Genomic DNA, 25,756 nt, shown 5'->3' on the forward strand with positions numbered 1-25,756 from the left:
CGCCAGGATGCATTCCCCGCATTTCTTCGACATTTAGGTCCACTCAAACCGTCCCAGTTAGGCTAAACTGCCTCATACGGTTCTTTTCGGTGATTGTCGGTCATAATCGGTTCACATTGCTCGGCAAACTATCCGAAGTACATATCGGCAAGCATAAACATGAGGAGCCGACCCCGCATGTACAGCCTAGTATCAATGCTACAGGCTAAATCATCATATAAGATACGTTCATCATCATGATCAATCTCTTCTTGGTACTACTGTGAACCGATACTCAATACCATCCATTATTCCCACTATGCCCAGGCCTCTAACTCCCTCCACCGTTGATGGTGGATTCATCCTTACTACTCCGGCGCTGGAAAATCCAGCTACATCTGATCTAGTCTTCCAACGCATCTTGCAATGTAAGTCCGCTCTGGAATATATCAGCACTAACTGCGTCCCTACTTTGACATCAAAATCTCCATATTGCATGATTCTAATCGACTTTCAAATGTACAGGGCACCTTCCACAAGATGTGATTAGGAAAATTGCCCCAGAGCTGCGCTTGTTTGGATCTGATGCGATTTCAACGGATATAAATTCTCTCATTTCAAATGCGGAAAGCCAACAGCCTTACGTTAAAGCGCACAATGTGTGGGGAGCCCGATACGAATCCAGCGGGCTAGTGACCAGCACGGGGTGGAAGGAGCTGGGTAAATGGGGAATCAAGAATGGGTAAAGCTTTTGTCAAATTTCATCACTGGACCTCTTCCTAACAACTATCTTACCGAACAGCGTCGTCGGACTTGGATATGAAGAGGAATTTGGCTCGTACCGTCGGACTGTACAGCATGCATTGTAAGTTTCCCGAAAAGAATTGAGAATTTCGCATGGCTAAATATCAAAAGCAACTATTTGTTCTCAGCTTCATCAGCTGCTTTTTCCTGCCCGGTCTCCATGACGTCGGGAGCGGCACGTTTAGTGAGACATCAGATTTCCGATCTTCCTAAGGACCATCCATTCCACGTGCTTTATGCAAAGCTAATTGCTCGAGAAAACAATTGGATCTCAGCTCAATGGATGACGGAGCGTCCTGGCGGTAGCGATGTCAGAAATAGCGAGACCGTTGCTACATACTCCCCACTAGCATCGAAGACAGGTCGATTCGGTAACATGGAAGAGGGCGATTACCTTCTTTCTGGATTCAAGTTCTTCTGCAGTGCCACTGACTGCGATGTCGTCCTATTGTTGGCCAAAACTGAATCTGGAGAACTATCTCTATTCGTTGCTCCAACCACGAAAACGGTAACGGACGCCTCAGGAAAGACCAAGAAGGTGTCAAACGGCATTCGCATTCACCGTCTCAAGAATAAGATGGGCACGAAAGAACTGCCAACCGCAGAAGTGGAGCTTCGAGAGGTGCGGGCGCATCTCATCGGTCCCAAGGACCGTGGTATTGCAACAATTGCTCTTCTATTGAACACGACTCGCACTCATAACTTCATCACTGCGCTGTCTTGTCTTCGTCGTGCTATTGATATTGCGAAGGCCTTTGCTAGGGCACGTACCACCATCGATCAGCCTCTATGGACTTTCCCGATGCATCTGAATGTACTTGCTCAGCTTGAAGTTAAGCATCGGGGCTGGATGCAGCTGGCATTCTTTACTTCATCCTTGCTGAGCTATGTGGATAACGGATTCCCGGCTGGTATACCAGACGTCTATTCGGTATTAGCAGAGTCACCAAGTGCGGCAACCGTTGTACTGCGAGCATTTACATCTACTTCCAAGGCTGTTATTTGTAAATCTGCAACATTGGCATTCCAAGAATGTCAAGAAGCCATGGGCGGGGTTGGCTATATTGGTAGGTGTAATGACAAAATTTCCAATGGAATACTACTAACCTAGTTGACGTTATAGATGAGCCTGATGAACCCGAGTTCAACGTGAGTCGCCTATGGCGTGATACCGCAAGTAACAGTGTCTGGGAGGGCACCACGAACGTTTTGGCCAGTGAGACGGTGCGGCATTTGACCAAAGGCCGCAATTTGGGTCTGTTCCACAATTGGATCTCTAATGCCATCGGCCAAATTTCCGATATTGCCTTCAAGGTGACTCTCCAAAATGTCTGGTCCGCTCTCAAGTCAAAACTGGAGGCTGGCCGAGATGAGAATGGCCTGGTCGGAGTACTGGGAGTCGGTCGCCAGGTCATATTCACCCTGTCGTGGCTTGTTAGTGGCATGCTGCTCTCTTTAGATGCGCAGCGAGACAACGGCAGCGTTGCCAGAGAGGTGGCTCGGAGATGGGTTTTGGATGGTCAGGGTGTACCTGGAGAGTTTGCGTTCACTGATCTCATCTACCAGCGGTCTGCCTCGGCTCGGGATAGAAAGCCGACAGATCGTGAACGCACAGAGTGGGATTGTCGAATCGTCTGGGGAGTTGATCTTCCGTCCAATGCGTCAGCGGGATATCGGGTGGCTAAGATTTAGGGAAGACGGTTGTGTACAAGCAGAATCTCAGAATTATCAGATGAAAAATTGATCGCTTTTGTGAGTATGAAATTGACTATATAGATAATCCAATTGTTGGAGGGATCGAGGACAAAAAAATAAAACGAGACATTTATTTATGTTGCTATACAGTATGTCATCGAAATCCAGGGCGATATTCACAGCTTGGAGCTCGCTTTCTGCAGTGATCGATGCCCAGATGCCCGGGTAGCCGGGAGCTCAACACCCCAGGCAATTCTACAATCCCACTGAAGATGCTCCTCCCCATCGTCTCGAGTCGCATCTTTGTGAACTGTGACAATATCATGGAATACAGTGTCCCCAACACCACCTTCAGCGCTAAGAATCCACCGCCGCGCAATCTCTACACTAACAAGGTCCTGATCCCGCTCAGCATCAACAGCCAGAAGCATGCCACACAGAATCCAAGCAAGGGTGAACATATATCGGCGTGCATCGGCAAGAATCGTAAGAGGTGATCGGTTTCCCGTGGAAAAGCGGGCCCGTAGAGCAGACCAGGCTGTAGTGAGAGTATCCCGAAGCGCTGCGGTGCGAATCAAAGCCAACGTGCGATCAACCCATGCAGCGAAGATATCCAAATTATCAGCCTTGAGGAGGAAGCGGACCATCTCGCTAGCCAGGACATTCGTGGTTCCCTCCCAGATGGAGTTGACAGAAGTATTGCGCAGGATTCGGGAGATGTTGAATTCGGGCTCATCCGCTTCATCCATGTAGCCCACACCACCCATAGCCTCCTGGCATTCTTGGATACCGAGAACTGACATCTTGCTCACAACAGCCTTGGCGGTGGCTGTGAGAGTACGGAATACAACATTAGCTTCTCGGCCCGGACGGGGCATGTGAGCGTGCTCCGAGGGTTGAGAAACCCGATTCTCGACCAGACTCATGACGGCGACAGTAAAGAAGCCGAGATTCATGCCACCGCGGTGCTTAACCTCCAGATCTGCGAGAAGGCGCAGGTGCATGGGGATAAGCCACAGAGGCTCACCCACGGTAGTGCGTGCCTTTGCAAAGCTCTTGGTGATGCTGAGGGCGCGGCGCCAACCAGAAAGAGAGCCGATGAAGGTATGGATGCGAGTGACATTCAGGAGTGGTGCAATAGTGACGACTCCCTGGTCCAGCTCTCCAACCAGATGCGCTCTCATGTCCTTGAGTTCCAGCTCAGCGGTCGGCAATTCCTTCGTGCCTAGCTTGTTTTTCAAACGGTGGATTTTCACACCGTTCGAAATCTGGCGGGATACGCCATCACTTCCAATAACTGTCCTCCGTAGGGGCGCCAAGAATGTGCTCAATTTTCCAGAGGGAGTCTTGGCCAGAAGAAGGGCGACGTTGGCATCTGTGGCTGATGAGAAGAATTTGAAGCCGTTGATCAGATAGTCGCCATCACCGAGAGGATCGACGCCTGAATCCTTGGGCAAGGGAGAATAGGTTGCCCATGTCTCGGTGTTTTGAACGTCACTACCTCCTGCCCGTTCTGTCATCCATTGGCCCGAGGTCCAGTGGTCATCGCCCTCCGAGATCAGACCCTTGTATGCCGCGTGAAATGGATGAGTCGGGGGTAGTTTGTTGATCTTGGAGGAAAGAATAAAGGCGGCACCGTCGGTCATGCTGATGGGACAGGAATAGAGTCCCGAAGAGGGGGAATAGAGATAGTTCCTATACCAGTGTCAATAAATAACTTTACATATAGATCAACCTCGAGTTCAAGGAAAAAGGTGTCTCCTACAGTGCATATTGAACTGTTCTTCGGTCCAGACCCAACGCAGGATCATATCCAGCGGAAACAATTCTATGACGAGCTCCCCATTTACCTAGCTGCTTCCAGCCCTCGGTAGTAATGAGGCGATCATAATCATATCTTTTACCCCAAACATTATGGCTCTTGACGTATGGCTGGTTTCGTTCTGCATCAGCACTCCACTCGCGCACCTGCTCGGAGATAGCTTCAGCTCCCAGCTGTGTGAAGGATGGCTCGACTGATCGAAAAGTGGCGGCAGGAAGATACCCTATGGACCGTTAGACTTGGAGAAATCTGCGAGCATGATCATAAGCGACTCACATTCCAGCGCTCGTCGAAGACTCGTATCGGTCGTATACGTATTCTCCAGCGGGAGCGGCTGAGTTATGTAGCCGCTCTCCGCAGTAGCTGGCTTGGGTGGTGACGGTGACATGGCGGCCTGCTGTAATGGCAACACAGTGAGTATAGAAAATTAGTATGACAGGATCATGTAAATCAACAGGGATGGAATCCGGGGTATATTCTCCTTATTAAACGTTGGTGGGGAACTGAGGGGTGCCACCAAAGTTTAGTTGACACATTCTGGGAATGGACCTCGGCCGTTCGGCTCTCTCGTGCTTACGAAGGAAATATCATCCACACTTCGCCGCGAAAGCGCCGAAAGAAGGTGTAAACAGTCAACTGGCTATTAGTGTCAAATATTGAGACGTTCTTACAGTAGTTATGTCGCTAAAAGGATGCATAATGGAGCATAAAACATGGCAGCGTCCATCTAACCTGCGATACGTGGTAATACCAAAGTCTAGCTGTCAAAGGTATCACTTTTTGATTGTTTTTCTTGAAAATTCAAACCAAGCCACCCGATATATTACATTTCATGAAGAGTGTTATACCCGGTTTCAATGAGGCTGCGTGGGCCTCGGGCATCAGAGCAAATATGCCAGTAAAACAAACCTCCCAGCCTTGACGACGTCACAAATTCGGCCTTTTGCTGTACCGTCGCAGGGATATCATAGGTCACAAAACCTCCATCCGACCCCACACAAGATGCGGCACCGCCCTCTTTATCATGATATTCTTGAGCTTCAGGTCGCGGAAGATCGCGATAGTCAAAGACGCCGTCCTCTCCGCCGGTACCTGTATACCTCTGACCAGGACCGTTGCTGCCGAGGAACGATCTCCCATACACTGGCACACCCAGGATGATTTTTCGTGAAGGTACCCCTTGTGAGAGTACATAATCAACTGCCGAGTAACCTGAGATGGGTGAGCCATAGAGCTGGGCCTGGTGGCCGGTTTGGGGGTCCCAGGGCCCCGAGAAATCGTAGGCCATGAGGTTGATCATGTCTAGATGCCTATGTGCTGCAGCGAGGTCGATATTTTGGAGGGCCCATTGACCGGCGGGCAGGCAGGAGGCCAGAACGTAGCGTGGAGCAGGCAACGCCTCTCGCAGCTTCTCTAGTAGACGAACGTAATCCTTGCCCTGCTTGAGATCTGCGGGATGTTCCCAATCCACTACATAATAATCATCAGCGTCTCTCTTCCACTTGCCGTAAGCTGCACAGGTGATATAGCGTCAGCGACTTACCATCAATGCCATCCAGCCCAAACTCATCCACCAATGCTCGTGCACTTCGAATGAACGTTTCCACACGAGCTCGACTGTGAGCAACAGCCGGGAAGTTTTCACTTCCTTTGCCACCACCACCAACGGAGAGGATGACTTTCATTTTGGAGTACTGCTGTTTCAACTGGACAAAAGCGCGGAGACAGCCTTCGGTGCCGTCAACCGGCATCTGAGTATCGGCCCACTCATCACTCAACTGAAAAAAGAGTCGTCCGATTAGAGATGACAAGATCGACCCGATTGGGAAAATATGGAGCAGTGATATCAGACTTACATAAATTGTGCCATCGTCTTTGACCCTGCAAGGATTCCAGATCGAGATTAGCGCGCGTATCTATACGATTCCTCAGAGGTGATTGGCCAACGTACCAAGCAAAAGCGTAGAATACGTGAGAAATAAACCCCAAGCGCAGTGATGAAGGAGGCTGTTTCTTGTAAACGCGCCAGTTAGGGTAGTAGGCCGCGTTGGTGTACAAAGGCACTTCGTATGAAGCGGGCGACTCGGCGGCAGCGGGGTCAACGGCCTGCCGCCTGCGGAACATGCCTGAGAACATGGAAGAGTAAAAAGGAAGGGCTCTTTTCAAAGAAATGGAATCCGAGGAAAACAAATAAAAACAAAACCTCCCCTTAGTACGGGTTTGCCAAAAGAGGGAACTTGGGAAGCACGCGAGCAGAAGGTGTAGGATCAATTGAAGAAATACAAAAAAGAAACAACCGCGTGAACTCCGGTGTGTTTCCTAATCAGGAATGCGTCACGTGGCTGCTGAGTTCCGACGCGGAATCCAGTTGGAAGTCTTTTTTTTTTGGTTGGACACAGTCTCCAGCTAAGATTGAGATTCACATCGCACATCTGGGGGGGGGGGGCCTGTGACCTTGTGGGGAGACCCCCCCTCTCCCTCTAAAAACGATCCGCCATCAATTGGATACGATCGCACGGTGCGAATGTGCGGGGCTTTCGACCTAGCGCGAGGCATGCCAGAATTCAGAATTTTTCTCGGCCGCAAAACTTATGGGAACGAAGAACAAACAGTGTCTTCGTATTGCCGCCAATCACCACTGCAGGTTGGGCCCAGCCTCTCCTCTCCAGGGTTGTAGTCAACCAGGCAACTTCTGGAGATCTTTCGGGTCATCGGGCCAGCAATTGACCCAACGGGCGTCGCGAGACCCGTTGAAAGGCCTACCGCATCCCAGGGGCAGCGCCTCACGACCCCAGATGACGTGCGGTGAGATTCGACTAGAGGCTGCAGTCAGCCCGATTAGGCGGCAGCCCATTCGCTTGTGATGGACATGCATGTGGGGGATTCACAGAGGCGGAAACTCAGTTTGTCAACCTACTCGACCTTTTTGTCCGTCCATTGCCTTGGCCCTCGACCCTAGCGCGGATCAGGGCGCCGGATGCGCGCAGGCAACCTCCAGGGGTTATACATCTCATCGTGTGCGATCATGCGTTATTTTTCCCATGGAGATGGCCCTCGTGGAATTCCCGTCTCCCGTGGCGGAGACATCGACCAGCCCAGACCGCGAGCGTCACGCAGACCGAGCTGTGATAATTGCTTTTTTTCTTGCTATGCTCGGATCGCCCGAAAACGCCCAATCAACTGGCCCGAGAATTTGCAAGGCGAGGCAATGCGACAGGGTTTTCTGTCAAACCCCTTACTCTTTCCCCGCGATGTGTCCAGCACCGGGCAAGTTATCCGAGACATTGGTAATGTACTACTCCATGCGGAGGCGCTCAACGGATAAAGTTGGAAGCGTTGGGCACAACAAGCAGAGCCCCTTCCATCTCTCGACCGCGATACAAAAGTCCGAGACTTGTCGGTTGTCTACACTCATCGATTCTAACACAGGATTGATTCTGCTGGTGTAGGAGTGGCGTGGCTGGATCCAACGCAGCCGCTTCCTTCTAATCCTTGCATTGAACTACAGGCTCTAATACTTCACAGCTCTGTTGACTCGTACCCATTCTTTCTCTCCCTCCGAACCAGCTTCCGGGGGTACAAGGCCATTCATCCTCCACAGATCTCTCGAAGCCTCAGTGATGAAGTACTCCCAGTCCATGCCTTTGGGTTCGAACACTGGGTTGAGGACCTCATTGACTCGCGAGAGGAAACGCTGTTTGGTTTCGTCACTCTTGAAAGCACGTGCAAGGTGATAGATTGTTATGCCTGCGAATTTCGCATGGATTTCGCCGCCGATAAATGCTGTGCCGGGAGCGTCCTCTATGAAATGGACTTGAACGTAGAATGCGGGCAGACCATTGGAGGCGTAGATATTCGTGATTGATTTCGCAAGCTGCTGTTTCTCAGCTGCTGAGAGTATATTGGGACTATGGTTGATATACCAAATAGGCATGTTGGAAGTGCCGCCTTATAGCGCAAAGTGAACAGAGACAGACAGCACCGTGATAAGAATAGGAAAGGCTTCTACCTTCATATAAATGGGCTCTCAAGCATCACATTTTTCCATTTATGAAATCTGTCACTTTCAGTATTTCGGTCGGAAATATGATTTCATCAAGCTCGTCTCTGATGAATAACGTGGGGGAGCCATTCGGAGAGATAGCGTAATATCAAAATCGACAACCGCCAATCAGCTGCCCCGCCACTCTACCAATCCCCTGATGGCCTGATCACCTTATCAAACAAGATTCGCCTCGGCATCCTGATAGACCAGGGTTATTCAGACTAGTACTAACCTTAATGCGAGAGCCGATAGATCTTGGCTTAGAAATGATGCCATTTTGGTCGGAAATCTCACCGGTGGCGGCACGGCAGTGACGGTACTGTCCCACAACGTAAGCTCCACGCTGCCAAAATAAGATACTGGTATTACTTCTCCCACGTATCTCTTGGCCGTGTAAAAGGGATCTTTTGTCGATATTATCATCAATATCCTATATTGGTAATGGGAAGATTGGTAAGAAGATCGAGGAGAATGGAAAATGTCATATCGGACAATATATATGGCTCTACATCAGCCGCCAATCGTTCGATATTCATTCCAATCCCAATCCTCACCGATATTCATTATCTTCACAGATATTTGACAGCAATCAAGCACTATCCATGGCAGGGGACTTAATCTTCATCACCGGTGCAACCGGCTTCGTCGGTAGTGCCACAGCCCTTGCTGCTCTGAAAGCAGGTTACCGCCTACGAGTATCCGTTCGAAAGCCTTCGGAGAAGCTCCAAGCCTTGCTGTCAGACTATAGCCAGCAGGTCGAATATGTCACTATATCCGATCTGACAGACGAGGCCGCCTTCCACGGCAAGCTGGAAGGAGTTGACTATATTCTGCATCTCGCCTCACCTCTCCCTCATGGAACAAACAAGGATGATTACTTCATTCCGGCTGTTAAAGGAACGACTGCGTTGCTAAAGGAGGCTGACCGGGTCACGAGCATCAAGAAAGTTGTTGTCACATCGTCCGTGGCTGCTCTGCTTCCACTCACTGGACTCCCTAAAGGCGGAATCGTGAAAGGTAAATGTGCCCCTTGCCCCCATTTTAGTCAATATGAGCTGACCTCCCATTCTTTCTCTAGAGGACAATGACTGGGATTTCAGCGTGGACGAAGATGCAAGCTTTGAGAAACCCAACGATCCAGAAGGCACGGCTTTCAAGCTCTACCACGCATCGAAGCTACTCTCCAACAACGCCACCTGGGACTTCTGGAGGACCGCAAAGCCACACTACTCATTGGTGTCGACTCACCCATTCTTTGTGTTCGGCCACAATCTCGTACAGACAACTTCGGAAGATGGCATCGGGTCCAACGGTGTTCTCTGGAAGCCCATCATGACCGGTATCCTCGGTGGCATGAGCGCCGGAGTGCATGTCCAGGACGTTGCCGAAGCACATGTTAAAGCTCTGGACCCGAAGATCCCCGACGGCTCAAAGTATCTGCTAGCTGGCAAGCAAAGCGATTGGAAGGGAGTGGCTCAAATCGTGCACAGGGATTATCCTGATCTTGGTGCAAAGATTAGTGTGGAGGCCGAGGGAGGATTACTGCCATTTGATGCCAGCAAAGCTGAGAAGGATCTTGGGATGAACTGGCGCTCTTGGGAGCAGATGATTCATGAAGTGGTGGATCAGCAGCTCGCACTGGCTAAGAAATAGGGTTGATCACCTAGATTGTGTGGAGGAAGGACTGTTGTGTGGTCTTGTGAGCGCCTTGGTAGAGCTTCAACCAGCGGGCAGTTATATATCGCATGTTGATAGAGATTTGAGTTGAATGATTAATACACAAGGTTATAGTCAAAAAGAGTAATTCCATTAGATTCGATTGTCATAGAAGGCTTGGAGCTGTTGATAGGTGGAGAGGTGTTCATTAGCAAACCAGTGCAAACAGAGTGTAAACACCTGATTTCTAAGGCCACGAGAACCTTCCACCTCGGATTCCAATCGTCTTTATCGACTGCGCACGCTTTGTTTTCACGAACTCACCTTTAGACTGCTCACTTTCCGACCGGGATTCTCATCCTCAAATTTCTCTTCTGCTACAAGCTGCTCGTCCAGAGGAAGCTTGATAGCTTCTGACACCCTTCCTACGATCACCGTCTCATCTCGAAGCTGAACCATCTCGAAGCTCATTCAGCTTCCAAAGTCAACATGACCGCCGATATTCACAGCGCGGCTTCTCGCGTTCTCTCTGCAGAGCCCACGCGCGACCCCAGCTATAACGAGTTCTCCTTCACGCCCTTCCTCCGCAAAAGTTTCGGCTTCGGCCTCGCCAGCGATGTCCCCGTCTGCAAGGCTTACGGCGAAGGCCACTGCCCACTCGGACCTGCTTGTCCAGACCGACATCCCACACCTTCTCGAGTCACCACATCTACAACCACCGCCTCGGGGATGGCACCATCCACTACACATGGCTCGCTTGTCTGCAAACATTTCCTCAAGGGTCTCTGCAAGAAGGGGTTGAAGTGCGAGTATCTGCACGAATACAACCTGCGTCGCATGCCCGAGTGCCAATCCTTCTCCCGGTCCGGATACTGTCCCAATGGCGATGACTGTCTGTACCAACACGTTCGCGAAGAGGCCCGCCTACCACCTTGTGAGCACTACGACCGGGGATTCTGTGAATTAGGCCCCCTCTGCGCCAAACGGCACGTTCGCCGAAAGCTCTGCTTGTTCTACCTCGCCGGTTTCTGCCCCGAAGGCAAAGGCTGCGCGAATGCACACCCTCGATGGACGGAGAATCTCCCACGGCCGACTATGCGGACGGAGAAGACAGAGGAAGAGTTGGAGCATGAGCGTGCTCTTATCCGTGAAGAACAGGAGAGGGAGAAGGAGCGCGAGCGTGAATGGCGGAGCGAACGCGGTCGGGGTGGTGGTTTCATGAGAGGTCGCTATCGTGGCCGAGGAAGGGGTTAGGTTGCCTACCACAAAGCGCCACATTTCTGCAATCTTGCATTTTCACGGCAGGGGTGTTTTGGGAGCATTTTTTTTTCTTCTAGATTTACTAGCGGTCGTTAAAGACCGTTGTCGAGATACCCATTCAAAATTCAAATAGCGGGATATAGTATAAAACCATCATGACAGAGAAATGGATTTATAAACAGAGACCCTAGAGGCCCCGCCAACGGCTTTTTTCCGCAGATTCTTGAATTCTGAATAATAGACAGGGGAGACCTGTAAGCAGACAGACTCGGGTCTCATTAACAGGCCACGGAAGCCAATTGGCCTGTCCCTGCATACTTGGCCGTTTCCAGGTCGCATTGCACGACGTTGATGTGATAGGGTGGTCGATACGAAATCGCATACTGTAACTAACTACAGGGATCTTTTACCAGTGCGCAAGAATGTTTTCCAAGTCAATGACATCATCAAGATCAACTAACTTAGCTTCCACTATGTACTTCGTCATCATTGTCTCGGATGTTAGAGTGGAAGGGATAGAAACAATCAATTGAGCTTCAAACGGCACCTCAAGCCTTGGTCCATCACGATAATCTGACTTGCATATCTGGACAAAAGGGAAATTAGACTAAGAAAACGCTGTCCCATCTCGCTGGCGTGGAGTCGCTGAGGTGGTCTTGGCAGCGCTATTCATTTGTCAGAGATCGGTCAGACTCGACAAAACACAGCTAAATCCGTGTAGACCCGAGTGGGGTCCACTGGCCCAATAAGCAACCCGCATTGCTCTGTCATCCATGACTGATGCGCTTGCGTGAAGCTTTGCTATGCTTTGTTAATCGAATCATACCCAAGCTAGCTCCGATGGCGCGACAGCAATTGGCGGACGAGGTGTCCTCGTTGCTGGTGGGGTCCGAGTCCAGAGTGCTATTGTCCGTCAATACTTAAGCTCCCCTCCCCCGCTCGGCGACTCGTTTCATTATCTCTTTAAGCTTCTTTCTACTGCCTCTACCTCTATCACCAACCCCCCCAAATCCATTCACCATGGCTCCCAAGGTTGCTATCGTCTACGTACGTCAATTCCTCCATTCCAATGGTCTTATCCCTTCCTAAGACCCCGCGACTAACTTCCGGCTCATTAGTACTCGATGTACGGCCACATCCAGAAGCTGGCCGAGGCTGAGAAGAAGGGTATCGAGGCCGCTGGTGGCGAGGCTACCATCTACCAGTACGACAACGGTATTCATTCAACCTGCTTCCTTAGCTTTGGGACTGACCATTTTCATCTAGGATCGGCGAGACTCTCTCTGAGGAGGTTCTGGCCAAGATGCACGCCCCCGCCAAGTCTAGCTACCCCGTCATTGAGCCCACCGACCTCTTGGAGTACGATGCCGTCCTCTTCGGTATCCCCACCCGTTACGGTAACTTCCCTGCTCAGTGGAAGACCTTCTGGGACAAGACCGGCTCCATCTGGGCCTCCGGTGGCTACTGGGGCAAGTACGCCGGTGTCTTCATTTCCACCGGTACCCTCGGTGGTGGTCAGGAGTCCACTGCCATTGCCTCCATGAGCACTCTAGCTCACCACGGCTTCATCTACGTCCCTCTGGGTTACAAGACCACCTTCCCCCTCCTTGCCAACCTTGAGGAGATCCACGGTGGTAGCCCCTGGGGTGCTGGTACCTTTGCCGTAAGTTTCACCATGAACAACAACCTACCGAGCCAAGGACCTCAAGCTAACTGATTATCCTAGGGTGCCGACGGCTCCCGCCAGCCCACCGCTCTCGAGATCCAGATCGCCGAGGCTCAGGGCAAGGCCTTCTACGAGGCCGTTGCCAAGGTCAACCACCAGTGACTACATGGCAGTGCCGAGTCGAAGCCCGAGACTCCGGCCCCGGCTGCCGGTGCAGCTGCTCAGAAGTCCGAGCAGCCTGCCCAGCAGCAGCAGGGCAACCGGGAAGCAGCACAGGAAAAGGACAGTGAAGGAGGACCATGTGGCTTGCCCAAGAAGTGTACTATTCTGTAACTGATTGGGTTCTAGCTTTGTTTTCCTCTTTGCGCTTATTCTGGTTTCCTTTGTGACTTCCTGGGGGCGTTCTCGTAGGCGTTTCGATATTTTTTGATGACGATATGGATATATATGACCACTTTTGATCCTAGAGGCTTCTCCCAGATAAAAGCTAATTCTCTCCTTGAATGGAAAGTTCTCGTCACACCATGCTATCAAAGCTGTGCAAAACAATCGTATACTTTGTAGATATCTTCTAACTGTCTATCCTTGGCGTGGCTACAACTAACCAACCGCCCATCCCCTGATTACAAGTATATTATTGGTAGCACAGGATGATCAGGATGCCCTGGTCTCAGGTACATTAAGAAAATTTGGTGAATAAGCTTCTTGTTTGGAAAGTTCTAGAGACTTGACGCAGCGGTAACTGTATTACCAATATTACCACATCAATACTCCAGATCACGTGTATATATGGTTATCGTGTAACGTCACCGCCCGCTAGCTGTGGCGCTCACCGCCCGCATGTTGTGACGTGACCTGCTGGAGCTTTGAAAGCAGCTCCACGTCTTTATCATCAATCAAAACCATGCGCCTGCTTTTCTGACTTGAAAATACCCAAAGTTTCCCTTTCTAAAATACAGGCCCAAGCTGAACCGATACCCTCCCTCCCAGAATGGCGTCCCGCCCAATCCTCCTGCGGTTTGAGAGCAGGAACGGCCAATTTCGATTCACGGTCAACCCGCAAGACCATTTCCCCTCTCTCCAAGAAAAGGTGATACCGAACCCAGCTCGCCCGGGTGTTGACATTTGTGGAACTGAGGCTAATATGGCTGCAATATCAGATCGTTGAACACCTTCCCTCAGAGGTGGACCCCTCATCTATTACCCTGTCTAATAAACCGATCGGCACTGGCGGGGAAGAGCGAGAGCTAGAAGCCTTGGCTGGAGTTGCCATCGCGCAGGTTGGCCTCAAGTGAGTAACCTTTTGGCGCTTCTGAGTTACCAAAATCACCAATATACTCATCTATACAATCTATCAGGCATGGTGATAAGCTCTTCATCGGGTATCAAGAACGCGCTGCTCAACAGAACGGCACCACCAATGGACACCCACCTGCCCCCTCCGAACGTCGATTAAATGGTGCCCCCGTTCCTCAAAAACAGACTGTCCCGATCCGCCCCCAGCCTACATCGCCAACACTCAATATCCCAAATCCGTGGGACGTGGTGCAACAGTCACCACTAGACGATCTCCTCGATAAGAGAGATGGCAAGATCAAGCGAAACAAGGACCAGCGAATGTGCAAGCATGGCCCGAAGGGAATGTGCGACTACTGTATGCCTCTGGAGCCTTACGATGCCAAGTACCTCGCCGAGAAGAAGATCAAGCACCTCTCGTTCCACTCATACCTTCGAAAAATCAACGCTGCAACCAACAAACCCGAGATGAAGAGTTCATACATGCCGCCACTTAGCGAGCCCTACTACCGGGTACAGCGCGACTGTCCATCTGGTCACCCTCAATGGCCAGAGGGCATCTGTACGAAGTGTCAGCCCAGTGCCATCAGCCTACAGCCCCAAGAGTTCCGCATGGTCGATCACGTCGAATTCTCGTCTCCCGATTTGATCAACTCCTTGTTGGACTTTTGGCGGAAGTCAGGTGCTCAACGACTGGGATTCCTCTATGGAACATACGAAGAATACACCGAGGTGCCTCTGGGCGTCAAGGCGGTCGTCCAGGCAATCTACGAGCCTCCACAGAATGGCGAGATTGACGGTGTTACACTTCGTGATTGGCATAATGAGAAGGAGGTTGACGAAGTCGCTCAGCTCTGTGGCCTGCAGAAGGTTGGAGTCATTTTCACAGATCTCCTCGATGCGGGCCGTGGGGATGGCTCTGTGGTTTGCAAACGACACATCGATTCATACTACCTTTCATCTCTCGAAATCGCATTCGCTTCCCGTCTTCAAGCCCAGAACCCCAAGGCCACAAAATGGAGCCGCACAGGTCGGTTTGGCTCTGACTTTGTCACATGTGTGCTGAGTGGAGACGAGACCGGTGCTATTGCCGTGAGTTCCTATCAGGCGACGGTATCGGCAGTGGAGATGGTTCGAGCGGACATCGTCGAACCCTCTGCAGAACCCTCTGTCATGCTCGTCCAGTCCGAGGATGACGACGACGTGGGCAGCAAGACACGATATATTCCCGAAGTTTTCTTCCGTCGCATCAATGAATATGGCGCAAGCGTCCAGGAGAATGCCAAACCAAGTTTCCCCGTTGATTACCTCCTAGTCACGCTGACACACGGTTTCCCTACCGAGTCAGCACCTCTCTTCACCAACAGCAAATTCCCCATCGAGAACCGCGAGGTCATTGGCGAAAGCCAGGAACTGCGACATGTTGCTCAAAAGTTGATGTCACACGGCGACCCCGACAAGGCTATTCAGGGTGTATCCGACTTCCATCTCCTTTGCTTCTTGCATGGATTGTCTACGTTCAATAAGGTCGGTTCCTACCCAGATTCATGCTTTCGAGAAACAACTCCATGCCATCGACAATCAAGCTCTCAGGTACTAATTCGATTGTATGACAGGATGAGGAAGCACTCCTCGGCCGAGTTGCGACGACCCAGGCGCCCGCGGATGGAATGCAGCTGTTGAATACCCCCGGCTGGGCAACCTTGATGACAATCCTTCAGGAGAGTGGTGAGCGCCCCCCTAAGCGCCCCTGGCCCACCGCGGCCGAGGCATCCCGCCCGGCATCCCATCCTGGAAAACGGCGGGTATATTCACCCGCCGCCCATCTTCCCCGATCCGTGTCTCCCAGATCCGACGGTGAACAGCTTGCTAAGAGGTTCAAGGGAACTAGTCTAGAGTGATCGGTTCTATTTCTCCAAAGACAGATATTCTTCCCATCTTTTCTCCGATTCGGTCCGGCTCGCATCATGCTCGTCTTAGAGATTTAGGATGACATCGGTAGCTTCGCAGACGGCTTCGCCCGATTGTCGCAGGAAAACGATCTTCTTTGTGTTTCGAAGTGCATCTTCTATGGGGATTCGTTGGTTAGTGGGTATCGGTGGGTCTAAGAGAGAGAGGGGGATAGAACATCGGTCCTCATGGCGTTCAGCTAGGGACTTTACGGGGTGGTTTATCTCATATCTCAACATTTATTAGCTATCAGTGGGTCGGTGGATCTCTGGAGCCTAGCATTCAATACATGACTGAAACGTGCGCATCTCTATGATCATATTTCCTTGAGAGTAAGGTTAAGTACAGCATATAAACAGCCTATTGACGCCGAACGACCACCCTCGTATACTCGTCGCATGAAAAATATCCAAACCGTCGAATCATCTCGTTCGCAATCTACCCGTTCGCGCATCTATAGCCCGAAAATAAAATGAAATAGAACAGATACAAACATTATAACAGGGAAGAACAAGAAGACTGTTGAAAAGTACGGGCAGCCACCAAGCTACGACTTGATTTCGCGACTTGCCCGTACAATATCCTTCAGCCGACTTTCCAGAACTTGTCTTCCTTCCCCATCAGTCCACACCTCGTGTGGCGCATCGTGAACAACGTCCCAGGAAAGTAACTTGTTCGTGATATGCGAAAGATCCTCCTGTCTCTTCGCCCACTCGGGGTCTGCTCGCATCTCACGACCTGAACTGATAACGACCAACGGAGTCGCACCCATCTGTATATGCCGAGCAGACTGAACTTCAGCCGAAGTCATGGTAACTGCCACGAGATTCTCCTGTAGCTTGGCCTTAATGAATTTCCCAGTTTGATAGGCCGATCGTCCGATGACTCGGTCTTCCCGGGTACGACCTCGGAAGAGAGCACCTGCTAGACGATCCAGTCCCAGGGGTGAAACAATACCGCGTAGCCATAACATGAACCCTCGATTGGGCTGACCGATGTCGGCGAGATATGCCTCGTGGAGCGGGTCGATGAGGAAGATGCCGCTGACTTCTAGTAAATGGCGGCTAGCAAAAAGTCGAGAGTAAAGACTGCCAACACCAGCAGAGACGACGATCCAAGGTCCTGATTCGCCGGCCAGGGCTAACGCTTCGGATAGAACGTCTGCAGACATCCCTGCTGAATGTGGCGAGGGTGCATTATCTGACCATCCGAATCCAGGTCGGTCCCAGTAGCAGTATCTGCTGATAGCACCGTATTGATATGCATCGTCGATGAATGGTTGCAAGGTATGTTCAACAGGGCCGTAGTCACCTTCAACAAGAATAGTCGGCTCATTAGGATCCTCGGTGCGATTCCCAACGCAAGCTAAATGGATCCGATATGTGTCGCCGTGAACGGAGTATCGTTTCCCAATAGGCTCAAGTGAGGCATCCCGAGCACGCAGGATCAGCGTTGCCGTGAACAAAAGCGTCGCAAATGCCATCACACCCAGAACAACTATCTCGATCAGAACGGCCAGCCATTCTCGAAGAGAGCGGCGAGTCTCTTCACGACCAGTCAGTCGCTCCTCTTCCTCCCGTTTACCCCGTGTCACAACTTGATTCTGAAGAATCTGGTAGACGGAGATGATAAGTGCCCAGACGACGGATGCGATGCCAACCCAACCTTCTTCAAAGCGGATCTGTGGGATACCGACGATAATAGACATATCAACCAACAGAAGAATGGCGAGAATGATCCCACAGACCGTCATTGGCTTCGACGGAACGACGAAGAATAGAAGACCGAGTACAAGGTATCCGATTGTCAATGTGATGTAGGAAAAAGAGAAGAATCCAGACCCCCGCGATTGCATTAGTGGTGGACTAACAAATATCGATACCAAGAGGAACGTCCACCACACAAAGCTCGCAGCGAGTGCAATAAGAGAAAGGGCTCGCAACGCTCGTACACTCCATAGATTATAAGGGGAGACCTAATCACCATCAGTATACTTCAGCAACCTTCACAATAAATATTAGCACTTACAGCCGGATCATCGGGACTCAAATATCCTTGATCATTATTCTGGGGAAGCAACCTGGAGCGCTCAGTCGGCTCTTCGTGATCAGATGGGTGTCCATTGTCATGCCCTTCGTCTCGAGCGCGAGACGATCCAGGCCTGTCGGGCTCGTCCTTCTTTTGCCAGAATGAGACCATTTTGAGGTTCACAATATGGTCGACTTCTGCAAAGGTTTCAACCTAACGATGAGTGTTCGGCTGCGGGAAGATCATAGTTCGTGGGAGATCAAGTTTGATAAGATAAACTTGGAGGTATGACGTCATTCACTCCCATTGGTGGGGTTCTTGATTTAAAACAAACTATCCTGTGATTCTATGAGGGGAAGTAAGAAATGATATTGCTAGACTCATATAAATTCAATATCAGGAGAAAAAATTATCATTCCTCTCGTCATGAACATGCCGTGCGTCATCGTTGTGGAGTGCCGAGTTTGGGGGACTTGGGATGGAGGGACTTTGCTATGTACTCCCTAAGTGCTCCCTGGGCAACTCCCTAAGCACTCAAGATTGCTCAGTCCTTAGCTCACCCTTCGCTCAAGGCTGACTGCACAAACTTCCCATTTGATTGCCTAGGGGCCGTCAGGGTGGGGGTTAGGGGCGCTTTTATATCTGGCAACTCAATCACTGATTGGCCCTACCGAGGCTTCCATCATCATTCTACCATTCTACCCATACATTCGTTTTGCCTTCTCTTATCACATTGCAAGATGTCAAAACCTGAAGTGAATGTTCTCGTATTTTCCAAATTCTGCGTCCCCGAGGATGAAAGCCTCGAGGATGAGAAATGGGCCAACTTCTACCGGATCCTGACGCAGTCCCCCGGCCACTCTCGTTCCAAATGGGGCCGAATTAGTGAGTGTCCAAACTACGTGCTCCTCGTTACGAGTAAGTCATCTGCGTACTGTGAGTACCTGCAGAATACTTATCAACCACCTCCAGTCTGGGACTCGCCCGATGCCCTGAGCCAGTTCAAAAACTCATCTTCATACCACATCTATTGGTCCACTTTATCTCGGGACTCTTCTATTCCCCCAGAGGTCTGTGAAGTCGATAACAGTTTCATACTGTCATGGTTCTACAAGCGATTCATGGGCAATATTTCCATTGTTACCGCCTATTTTCCTGTCCCCGAGGCTAGTAACAACCTGGAACGAATTAACGCCTTCAGCGGCCTCTCTGTTGCTAGAGGTCTGGGTCCTGGAGCCCCGTCACGACGTCTTCCACAGAGACAGAATCCAAAAGCATACTGGGTCAATGATACCCGAGATCGAAATGGCATGTAAGTGAAGGCTCGATTGATGGTTCATTTCTGGACTGATACCCAGAAGGAACAAGAGCTCAAAGAAAGGCGCAACATCAGCGGGGTAACATTTTGGGAAGAGTTCGAACAGCAGCTGAGGGAAACCGGAGCAATTGATTGGACCGAAGAGCACTGGGACTACAGTAATTTACCGTCAAAGGATGTTTAGCTGTTCAGCCTCATCGCAGTGAAGCATGATACCAAGCTAGCGAGAAAGCCGTCTGCTTGGCAGAGGAGATGATTAGAAAATCAAAATTTTATTCCCGAACCAATTGTATTCTATAAATAAAGCCTATTAGGCATATCAACAAGTTTCGAACCAATGCTGAACTTGTTCGCAGTAACCCCAAGATTTGGGTCTACCTCTGCGTCTCCTATTGGTACACTCTGAATAAGGGTTACTATTTCCCTGACGGTGAAAAGGGTGCTGAGGTGTCCACTTAGTGAGGATGCCTGGAATTAGAGGTTTGTTCGACGTTTTGTAGTATTAAAAGTCGTTGGGAGGTCCCAATTGATACATCTAAGTCTTGGGTAATATATCCGTTCTGAACAACTTCCATCTAATGAACATCAATCACCTGTTTGTCTTAATCTAGCCAGTAATATTCGGTATTGACTTCTATGGTTGGCTTATTGCTACTCCTTTGTCCACTTTGGAGTACTATCTCTCTTACTTTTACCTACAGCTTATCATCAGCACCTTTGTCACCGGCTTGACCAAGAATGTATCCTATAAAATAATTATGGGGAAATTCTTAGTTACCATTGATTTAGTTCTTCTGTTTGAGCGCGTTTCATTATTTGAGATCCAGGTACTGTGCCCTGACCGTCAGGCTGGATAGGTAGTTACACTGAAAACCTTAGTCAGCGGAGCTTGAAGTAGGTCTGCGGCCTCAGGTTTCCAGAGCTAACCTTCCAGCCCACCACAGCCACTAGGTGAATGCCAAAGCCGACAGTGGTATGATCTCGACCTCCCTCCAAAGCTAACGCCCAAAGAGAAGAGTGTCTTTTTATCTAACAGTCCGTTGTCTAACTTGAACAACGATCAACCTCAACACTATTTTCCGTGTTCACTCGCCCATTCCTGGGTCAAAGGCCACTTCGTTTACTCCCCACGTCCACTATAATCTCATGAGCGAGCTCCAGAAGTCCTTTGCAAAGGCTAAATTGGGAAAGCTTCCCCCGGAAGTACCCATGTTTCACCCAATGGATATTCCGGAAGAACATCACGAAGAGGATGGCTCTTCCGCCTCCTCGGTCTCTTCGACGGGGACTTTAATGCCCCCCCCCACGAGGAATCTATTTGCTCGAAGGAGCAGCGCGTACGTGTCACTTTTGTGTTCCTTGTCGATTTCTACAACTTCACCTTGATACCGAGCATAAGACTCATTGTCAGGTTTACCGTCTCAAGCAATCGAGCTAACATAAATTCTCTAGACAATCAATGCAATCACTGTCTTGGACAGACTTCTTCAGTCAAGAATTATTTCTCCCCGAGGAGGCCGATGGAATTCAAATTATCCACCATGTGTATTTGACTCCACCTTCGCAATCCGGCCCATTATTCGTTATGCATCACGGCGCAGGTTCGTCAGGCCTCTCATTTGCAACTTGTGCAGAAGAGCTCCGGAAACTCCTTCCGAAAGCTGGTGTGTTGTCCCTTGATGCGAGAAGCCATGGCCGTACCACTATGACTCCAACATCAAAGCCTCTCGATCATGACAGCCCTTCCACTGGAGCGGCTGCTCGGGCGGAGGCTGATGGGAAGGTTGGACTCGATCTCAGTCTAGATACTCTAAGCCGTGACCTCATCTTTGTCGTTCGCGAGACCCAGGCCAAGATGGGCTGGGAGAATCTCCCAGATATTGTGCTCGTCGGTCATAGTCTCGGTGGCGCAGTCATTACTGATGTGGCTAAGAAAGGTGAACTTGGTTCAAAGCTACTGGCGTATGCAGTTCTGGATGTTGTTGAAGGTAATTTTGCCCCAACCCAGCTCAGATATTGTGAATAATAATCTGAACGTCTTCCTTAGGATCCGCCATGGACGCCCTCCAAAGCATGGAGAATTATCTCTCAACCCGACCAACCCGGTTCCCTTCGCTAACATCAGGAATTGAGTGGCAGTAAGTCTCTCCCCCATCATCATCATCATAAATGGTCCGTGATACACATCTAAACCCCATAATAGTACTCGTTCCCGAACAATTCGAAATCACACCTCAGCCCGAGTCTCCGTCCCATCTCTCATATACGAAGAGACCGAGCCAACCGATCCCTCCCGTCCATGGGTATGGCGCACAAACCTCTCCGCCACGAAGCCCTTCTGGGAGAACTGGTTCATAGGATTGAGTCGCAAGTTCCTCGACGCGCGGGGTGGCAAGCTGTTGCTGCTAGCAGGAACGGATCGATTAGATAAAGAGTTGATCATTGGACAGATGCAAGGTATACAATCCTTCTTTCTCCTCCTTGGCAAAAGCATGGGCTAATTTTTATTCTATTATAGGAAAATACCAGCTTCAAGTCTTCCCAGAAGCAGGCCATTTCATTCAAGAAGACCAACCGAGTAAGACGGCGCAGGTTTTGGCTGATTTCTACAGGCGTAATGATCGAAGTGCGTTGGTGCTCCCGCCCAAGGTGGGCGATTTGCAGGCTGCTGCTGCGATGAAGAAAGGCGCTGGCGCCTTTGAGAAAGGACATACCAAGTAGATACAAGCATACAATGCCATGATGGAGTTAAAATTTTGAAGAAATGCTATCCATGCCCGGATAACAGAATACAATTACCCCGTAAATCTGGCGATACAAGATATCTACAGTTACAGGTGGACTCAGGAATTATCACTGATGTAAATATATTTTGATTAGAAGAAAATCCCCTCCTCCAAATGATTCCATACCCGCCACCAGCTCGTACTAAACGCATAACAGCAATCACAATTCATAGGTCCTTCTACCCAGGAATGGGAGGGACCAATGAATGACGGCCGTAGTTGTGTCTTTCCAGACCACGCAGAGCAGAATCCCTAGAATGAGACTATTTTCTTCAGTAAGGCAAATAGCCTTTGCAGCAATAAGATAGCAAAAATGTTCACGCCGCCACCGTACCATAACACCGAACAGAGATCGATCTCCAGATTACGAACGCCATCCAATCCCCACGGGAATAGTTAGCGAAAGCTTTCTGAAGACAACCATGACCAGATAAACATGAAGAAGGTATCCGAAGAAACCGGGGTATTTGCGCCAGAGAAGATGAGAAAAGGTCGACGACACGTTGGGAAGACCGAGGAAAATGGAATTTGCCCAACTAAGGAAGATAGGCACCGCCCGCAACGACCAGGTTCATATTGGTGAACTTGACCTTGTAAACAGGACTCTTCTTAGTCGGGAAAGCGCTGATCTGGTCGGGGGTGACAACCACATCCTTACCCTTCTTCTTTTTGTTAGAGGCCGTAGCGCTTGCGGGAGCATTGCTGGCATCAAGCTTGGTACCGGCACCGCCTTCGCCGATCACACGTCCCTGGGTGGCATCTTGGGAACTGCTGACATCCCAGATGCGGACAGTACCATCGGCACCACCAGATACGAGGACTGTCGATTCGACACTCCAGCTGAGTGACCAGATACCGCCCTTTCCGTGACCACGCATGCGCTTCAACAAGCGGCCCGGTGCGAGATCCCACAGGAAGATGGAGCCAGCATCGTCTGCAGATGCCAGGAGCTTGCCATCACGACTGCACTCCATAGCAGTCACGTTGCCAGTGTGGCCAGTAAACATACGGACCGCATTTCCGGTGGTGATAGCCCACATTCGAACAGTCTTGTCGGAGCTGGCCGAGAAAACGTAGGCAGAGTTGGGGTGGAAGCAGACACAGTCCACATCTTGATCATGTCCAGCGAAGATGCGTAGCTGGCGGATGTGATCAGTGGCCCATAGTCGAGCAGTGCGGTCAGAGCCACCAGAGACGAAGTAGTGTCCAAATGGTCCCCATCGCAAGTCCCAGACGGGACGGTCATGGCCCTTGTAAACGACCAGGCACTGCCAGGTGTCAAGAGACCACAGGCGGATTGTCTTGTCCGCCGACGAGGAGAGTAGGAACCGAGAATTGGTCGGAACATAGTCATCTGCAGAGACATTTTCAGCCTTGGTTGCGCAAGGTGGGAAGGCAACAGCATAGACTGGACCAGCATGGCCGATCAGGCGCCGAGAGTTGGCTGGGGGAAGGTCATCTAAATCCGGGTAGGCTGCTTCGATATTCTTCCCGTCAAGGCTCCACACGCGGATGTAAGACTGGGCAAATCCTGCAGCGACAAGCATGTTGTCATCGGAAAAGTCCAGGCAGTTGATACTAAAAACTTGTCAGTAAAGCTTTCAACACAGGTACAATAAGCACGATGTATCTTACCCATCAAAGGTGTTGTGGAAGGTAAACATGCACACGCTGACTCCTGGACCCACACCGCCAGTGCGACCTTCAATCTTGAACCGATCCCTGTGCTCCCGAACCTTCATGCATTCAATCGCGACCTCACGAGCAGTAGAGGCAGGGAATGGAATATCCGCACGAGTAGGCGCCTCCTCGTCCTCTTCCTTCTTGATCATCTGCTCAAACTCTTGTACGAGTGTGTTACGGCCAGGTACAGGGGCTTCTCTGGCATCTTCCTCAGCCAGTTCAGCACGGACATCCTCTTCCAGGTCCTGCTCCATTGGCAGCTTTCCGAGGCGAAGTCTTGGCAGGGTTCCCGCCATGGCTGGATTATCTCCAGTGTATGCCGAGCCGGGATGGTGACCGGGAATACCCTCATCCTCGGAGGGGAATGTCTGACCCGCTCCAATTTGGCCAAGCATGGCAGCAAAGCTGAACCGATCATCAGAAGCACGGTCCATGGTCTTGATAGTGCAGTAGCTGCTCAAGATGGCGTTCATGACGGAGCCACCCTCCTTCTCCTTGCTTTCCAGGAATTGAAGGAGATTAGTGTAGGCCGGGTTGCTGAGAACGATGCGGTACTTGTTGGTTCGATAGAGCTTAGCGGTATCGTTGGCCTGCACATGTTCCGGGAGGCTGATGGGCTCAAGCTTACGAACGTCGTCCGTGTGCTCGGGAAGGAACATGTTCTTGTTGGCATCGAAGAACTGCTTGGCATCTTGGGGGTAAAACGACGTGATCATGTTCATGAACGAGTACACAAATAGTGGCCACAGTACACGACGAAGTTCCGGCTATAGATTATTATCAGCAATAATTCGGATATAACAGCGTTTAGGCGTGATGACAAGGGCCATTTTACCTTGTACAAGTCCAGATTCTCCTCGACCCACGCCTTGAGCAGCTCTACAGCATTCAGTTAGTACACATATCATAATAATGGAACGTGAGATGGTTAATTTACCGAAGCCCTTTCTGAACTTCGGGCGCGCATCTTCTCCGAGAGGTGGAAGCGGACGTCCATCGATCTCCTGGTTGGCAGACTCCATACGAAGCATGGCTTCGGTCCGGCTGTAGCCCTTCTTGGCAAGGTAATCAATGACCTACAAGTAGAGAAATAGATTAGTCTTTTGGCCTCAAAAAAAAACATAACATTGAATAAGACGGACGGCATCCGGTTTCGCAGCCTGCTGCAGCAGGCTCTCGAGAGTAGGCCGAGCCTCAGCTGGCGCTGTCGGCTGCACAGAAGCTGCATTTGAAGCAGACTGTGTGGCGGGGGCAGGATTTTGAGGATCCGGAGTGACCGGGGTATCTCCAGGAGCAGCATTTCCAGATTTTCCTGAAAAAACGAGTTTCAAGCGAGGCAAAGTCTTTTCAGGCACGGGCTCAGACGATTCAGTCTCCCCAGCCCGGCCCTTGCGTGCAGACGGGGGCGACCTTTGGCTCGACGGGCGGTACTCGTCGTTGCCATCCTTTTTTGAGGCCTTGCGCTTGGATCGAGGCATGATTGTTCCAGAGAGCGAGAGTAAGGATATGTAATGATAAGAGAGGAAAATGAAGGTTGAAGGTCTCTCTGGTGATTGGAACGCGTCCTGACAGAAGACAAACCAAACGCGGGGAGTCGGTGGCAGATGAGAGAGGTGTTGCCCATCCAGTCAGGAAAGCACGCGCTAAGCAACTGATGTAGGTCGCGACTGCAGGCTGGAGACTGGCACTGGGATGACACGTGCAAGTATCGAGAAGACTCCTTATAAAGTAGCAATCTCGTTGATGCTCTTCGTAGTTTCGATCATCT

At 50.5% G+C, this 25,756-nt stretch overlaps 12 protein-coding genes across 12 annotated transcripts; 7 read left to right on the forward strand and 5 right to left on the reverse strand.

Moving 5' to 3' along the window:
• Positions 1 to 298: 298 nt before the first annotated feature.
• Positions 299 to 2,475, forward strand: N7496_009444 (uncharacterized protein; the record flags this gene model as incomplete). Its single annotated transcript, XM_056702358.1, has 5 exons — positions 299 to 407; positions 505 to 721; positions 782 to 844; positions 895 to 1,850; positions 1,907 to 2,475. The coding sequence occupies 5 exons, from the start codon at positions 299 to 301 to the stop codon at positions 2,473 to 2,475; spliced, it is 1,914 nt and encodes a 637-aa protein (XP_056551358.1).
• A 179-nt stretch (positions 2,476 to 2,654) lies between these two features.
• Positions 2,655 to 4,688, reverse strand: N7496_009445 (putative acyl-CoA dehydrogenase; the record flags this gene model as incomplete). The annotated part of the gene is made up of 3 exons (XM_056702359.1): positions 2,655 to 4,173; positions 4,244 to 4,523; positions 4,577 to 4,688. 3 exons carry the CDS (start codon positions 4,686 to 4,688, stop codon positions 2,655 to 2,657), a joined length of 1,911 nt encoding a protein of 636 aa, XP_056551359.1.
• A 435-nt stretch (positions 4,689 to 5,123) lies between these two features.
• Positions 5,124 to 6,436, reverse strand: N7496_009446 (glycoside hydrolase family 18 protein; the record flags this gene model as incomplete). Its single annotated transcript, XM_056702360.1, has 4 exons — positions 5,124 to 5,812; positions 5,844 to 6,078; positions 6,157 to 6,181; positions 6,252 to 6,436. The coding sequence occupies 4 exons, from the start codon at positions 6,434 to 6,436 to the stop codon at positions 5,124 to 5,126; spliced, it is 1,134 nt and encodes a 377-aa protein (XP_056551360.1).
• Positions 6,437 to 7,811: 1,375 nt separating this feature from the next.
• N7496_009447 (tautomerase family protein) lies at positions 7,812 to 8,234 on the reverse strand (the record flags this gene model as incomplete). Its single annotated transcript, XM_056702361.1, has 1 exon — positions 7,812 to 8,234. One exon carries the CDS (start codon positions 8,232 to 8,234, stop codon positions 7,812 to 7,814), a length of 423 nt encoding a protein of 140 aa, XP_056551361.1.
• Positions 8,235 to 8,947: 713 nt separating this feature from the next.
• On the forward strand, positions 8,948 to 9,998 carry N7496_009448 (ketoreductase sphI; the record flags this gene model as incomplete). Its single annotated transcript, XM_056702362.1, has 2 exons — positions 8,948 to 9,362; positions 9,424 to 9,998. 2 exons carry the CDS (start codon positions 8,948 to 8,950, stop codon positions 9,996 to 9,998), a joined length of 990 nt encoding a protein of 329 aa, XP_056551362.1.
• A 492-nt stretch (positions 9,999 to 10,490) lies between these two features.
• Positions 10,491 to 11,255, forward strand: yth1 (cleavage polyadenylation factor RNA-binding subunit YTH1; the record flags this gene model as incomplete). Its single annotated transcript, XM_056702363.1, has 1 exon — positions 10,491 to 11,255. One exon carries the CDS (start codon positions 10,491 to 10,493, stop codon positions 11,253 to 11,255), a length of 765 nt encoding a protein of 254 aa, XP_056551363.1.
• Positions 11,256 to 12,281: 1,026 nt separating this feature from the next.
• Positions 12,282 to 13,260, forward strand: pst2 (putative NADH-quinone oxidoreductase Pst2; the record flags this gene model as incomplete). Its single annotated transcript, XM_056702364.1, is given in 5 exon segments — positions 12,282 to 12,308; positions 12,380 to 12,465; positions 12,528 to 12,924; positions 12,988 to 13,085; positions 13,101 to 13,260. 5 exon segments carry the CDS (start codon positions 12,282 to 12,284, stop codon positions 13,258 to 13,260), a joined length of 768 nt encoding a protein of 255 aa, XP_056551364.1.
• A 658-nt stretch (positions 13,261 to 13,918) lies between these two features.
• npl4 (nuclear protein localization protein 4) lies at positions 13,919 to 16,124 on the forward strand (the record flags this gene model as incomplete). Its single annotated transcript, XM_056702365.1, has 4 exons — positions 13,919 to 14,017; positions 14,088 to 14,218; positions 14,286 to 15,750; positions 15,840 to 16,124. The coding sequence occupies 4 exons, from the start codon at positions 13,919 to 13,921 to the stop codon at positions 16,122 to 16,124; spliced, it is 1,980 nt and encodes a 659-aa protein (XP_056551365.1).
• Positions 16,125 to 16,720: 596 nt separating this feature from the next.
• Positions 16,721 to 18,372, reverse strand: N7496_009452 (DUF2417 domain-containing alpha/beta hydrolase; the record flags this gene model as incomplete). The annotated part of the gene is made up of 2 exons (XM_056702366.1): positions 16,721 to 18,148; positions 18,202 to 18,372. 2 exons carry the CDS (start codon positions 18,370 to 18,372, stop codon positions 16,721 to 16,723), a joined length of 1,599 nt encoding a protein of 532 aa, XP_056551366.1.
• Positions 18,373 to 18,941: 569 nt separating this feature from the next.
• Positions 18,942 to 19,978, forward strand: N7496_009453 (uncharacterized protein; the record flags this gene model as incomplete). Its single annotated transcript, XM_056702367.1, has 3 exons — positions 18,942 to 19,119; positions 19,174 to 19,513; positions 19,876 to 19,978. 3 exons carry the CDS (start codon positions 18,942 to 18,944, stop codon positions 19,976 to 19,978), a joined length of 621 nt encoding a protein of 206 aa, XP_056551367.1.
• A 687-nt stretch (positions 19,979 to 20,665) lies between these two features.
• On the forward strand, positions 20,666 to 22,240 carry ppe1 (putative ribosomal protein/carboxylic ester hydrolase (Ppe1); the record flags this gene model as incomplete). The annotated part of the gene is made up of 5 exons (XM_056702368.1): positions 20,666 to 20,856; positions 20,972 to 21,507; positions 21,567 to 21,657; positions 21,723 to 21,976; positions 22,038 to 22,240. 5 exons carry the CDS (start codon positions 20,666 to 20,668, stop codon positions 22,238 to 22,240), a joined length of 1,275 nt encoding a protein of 424 aa, XP_056551368.1.
• Positions 22,241 to 22,841: 601 nt separating this feature from the next.
• N7496_009455 (putative transcription initiation factor TFIID subunit) lies at positions 22,842 to 25,466 on the reverse strand (the record flags this gene model as incomplete). Its single annotated transcript, XM_056702369.1, has 5 exons — positions 22,842 to 23,883; positions 23,941 to 24,755; positions 24,824 to 24,867; positions 24,926 to 25,064; positions 25,131 to 25,466. The coding sequence occupies 5 exons, from the start codon at positions 25,464 to 25,466 to the stop codon at positions 22,842 to 22,844; spliced, it is 2,376 nt and encodes a 791-aa protein (XP_056551369.1).
• Between the last annotated feature and the right edge of the window lie 290 nt (positions 25,467 to 25,756).

The sequence above is a fragment of the Penicillium cataractarum genome (genome assembly GCF_028827025.1).
Source record: "Penicillium cataractarum strain IBT 29864 chromosome Unknown utg000008l, whole genome shotgun sequence".
NCBI classification, from domain to species: Eukaryota; Fungi; Ascomycota; class Eurotiomycetes; order Eurotiales; family Aspergillaceae; genus Penicillium; species Penicillium cataractarum.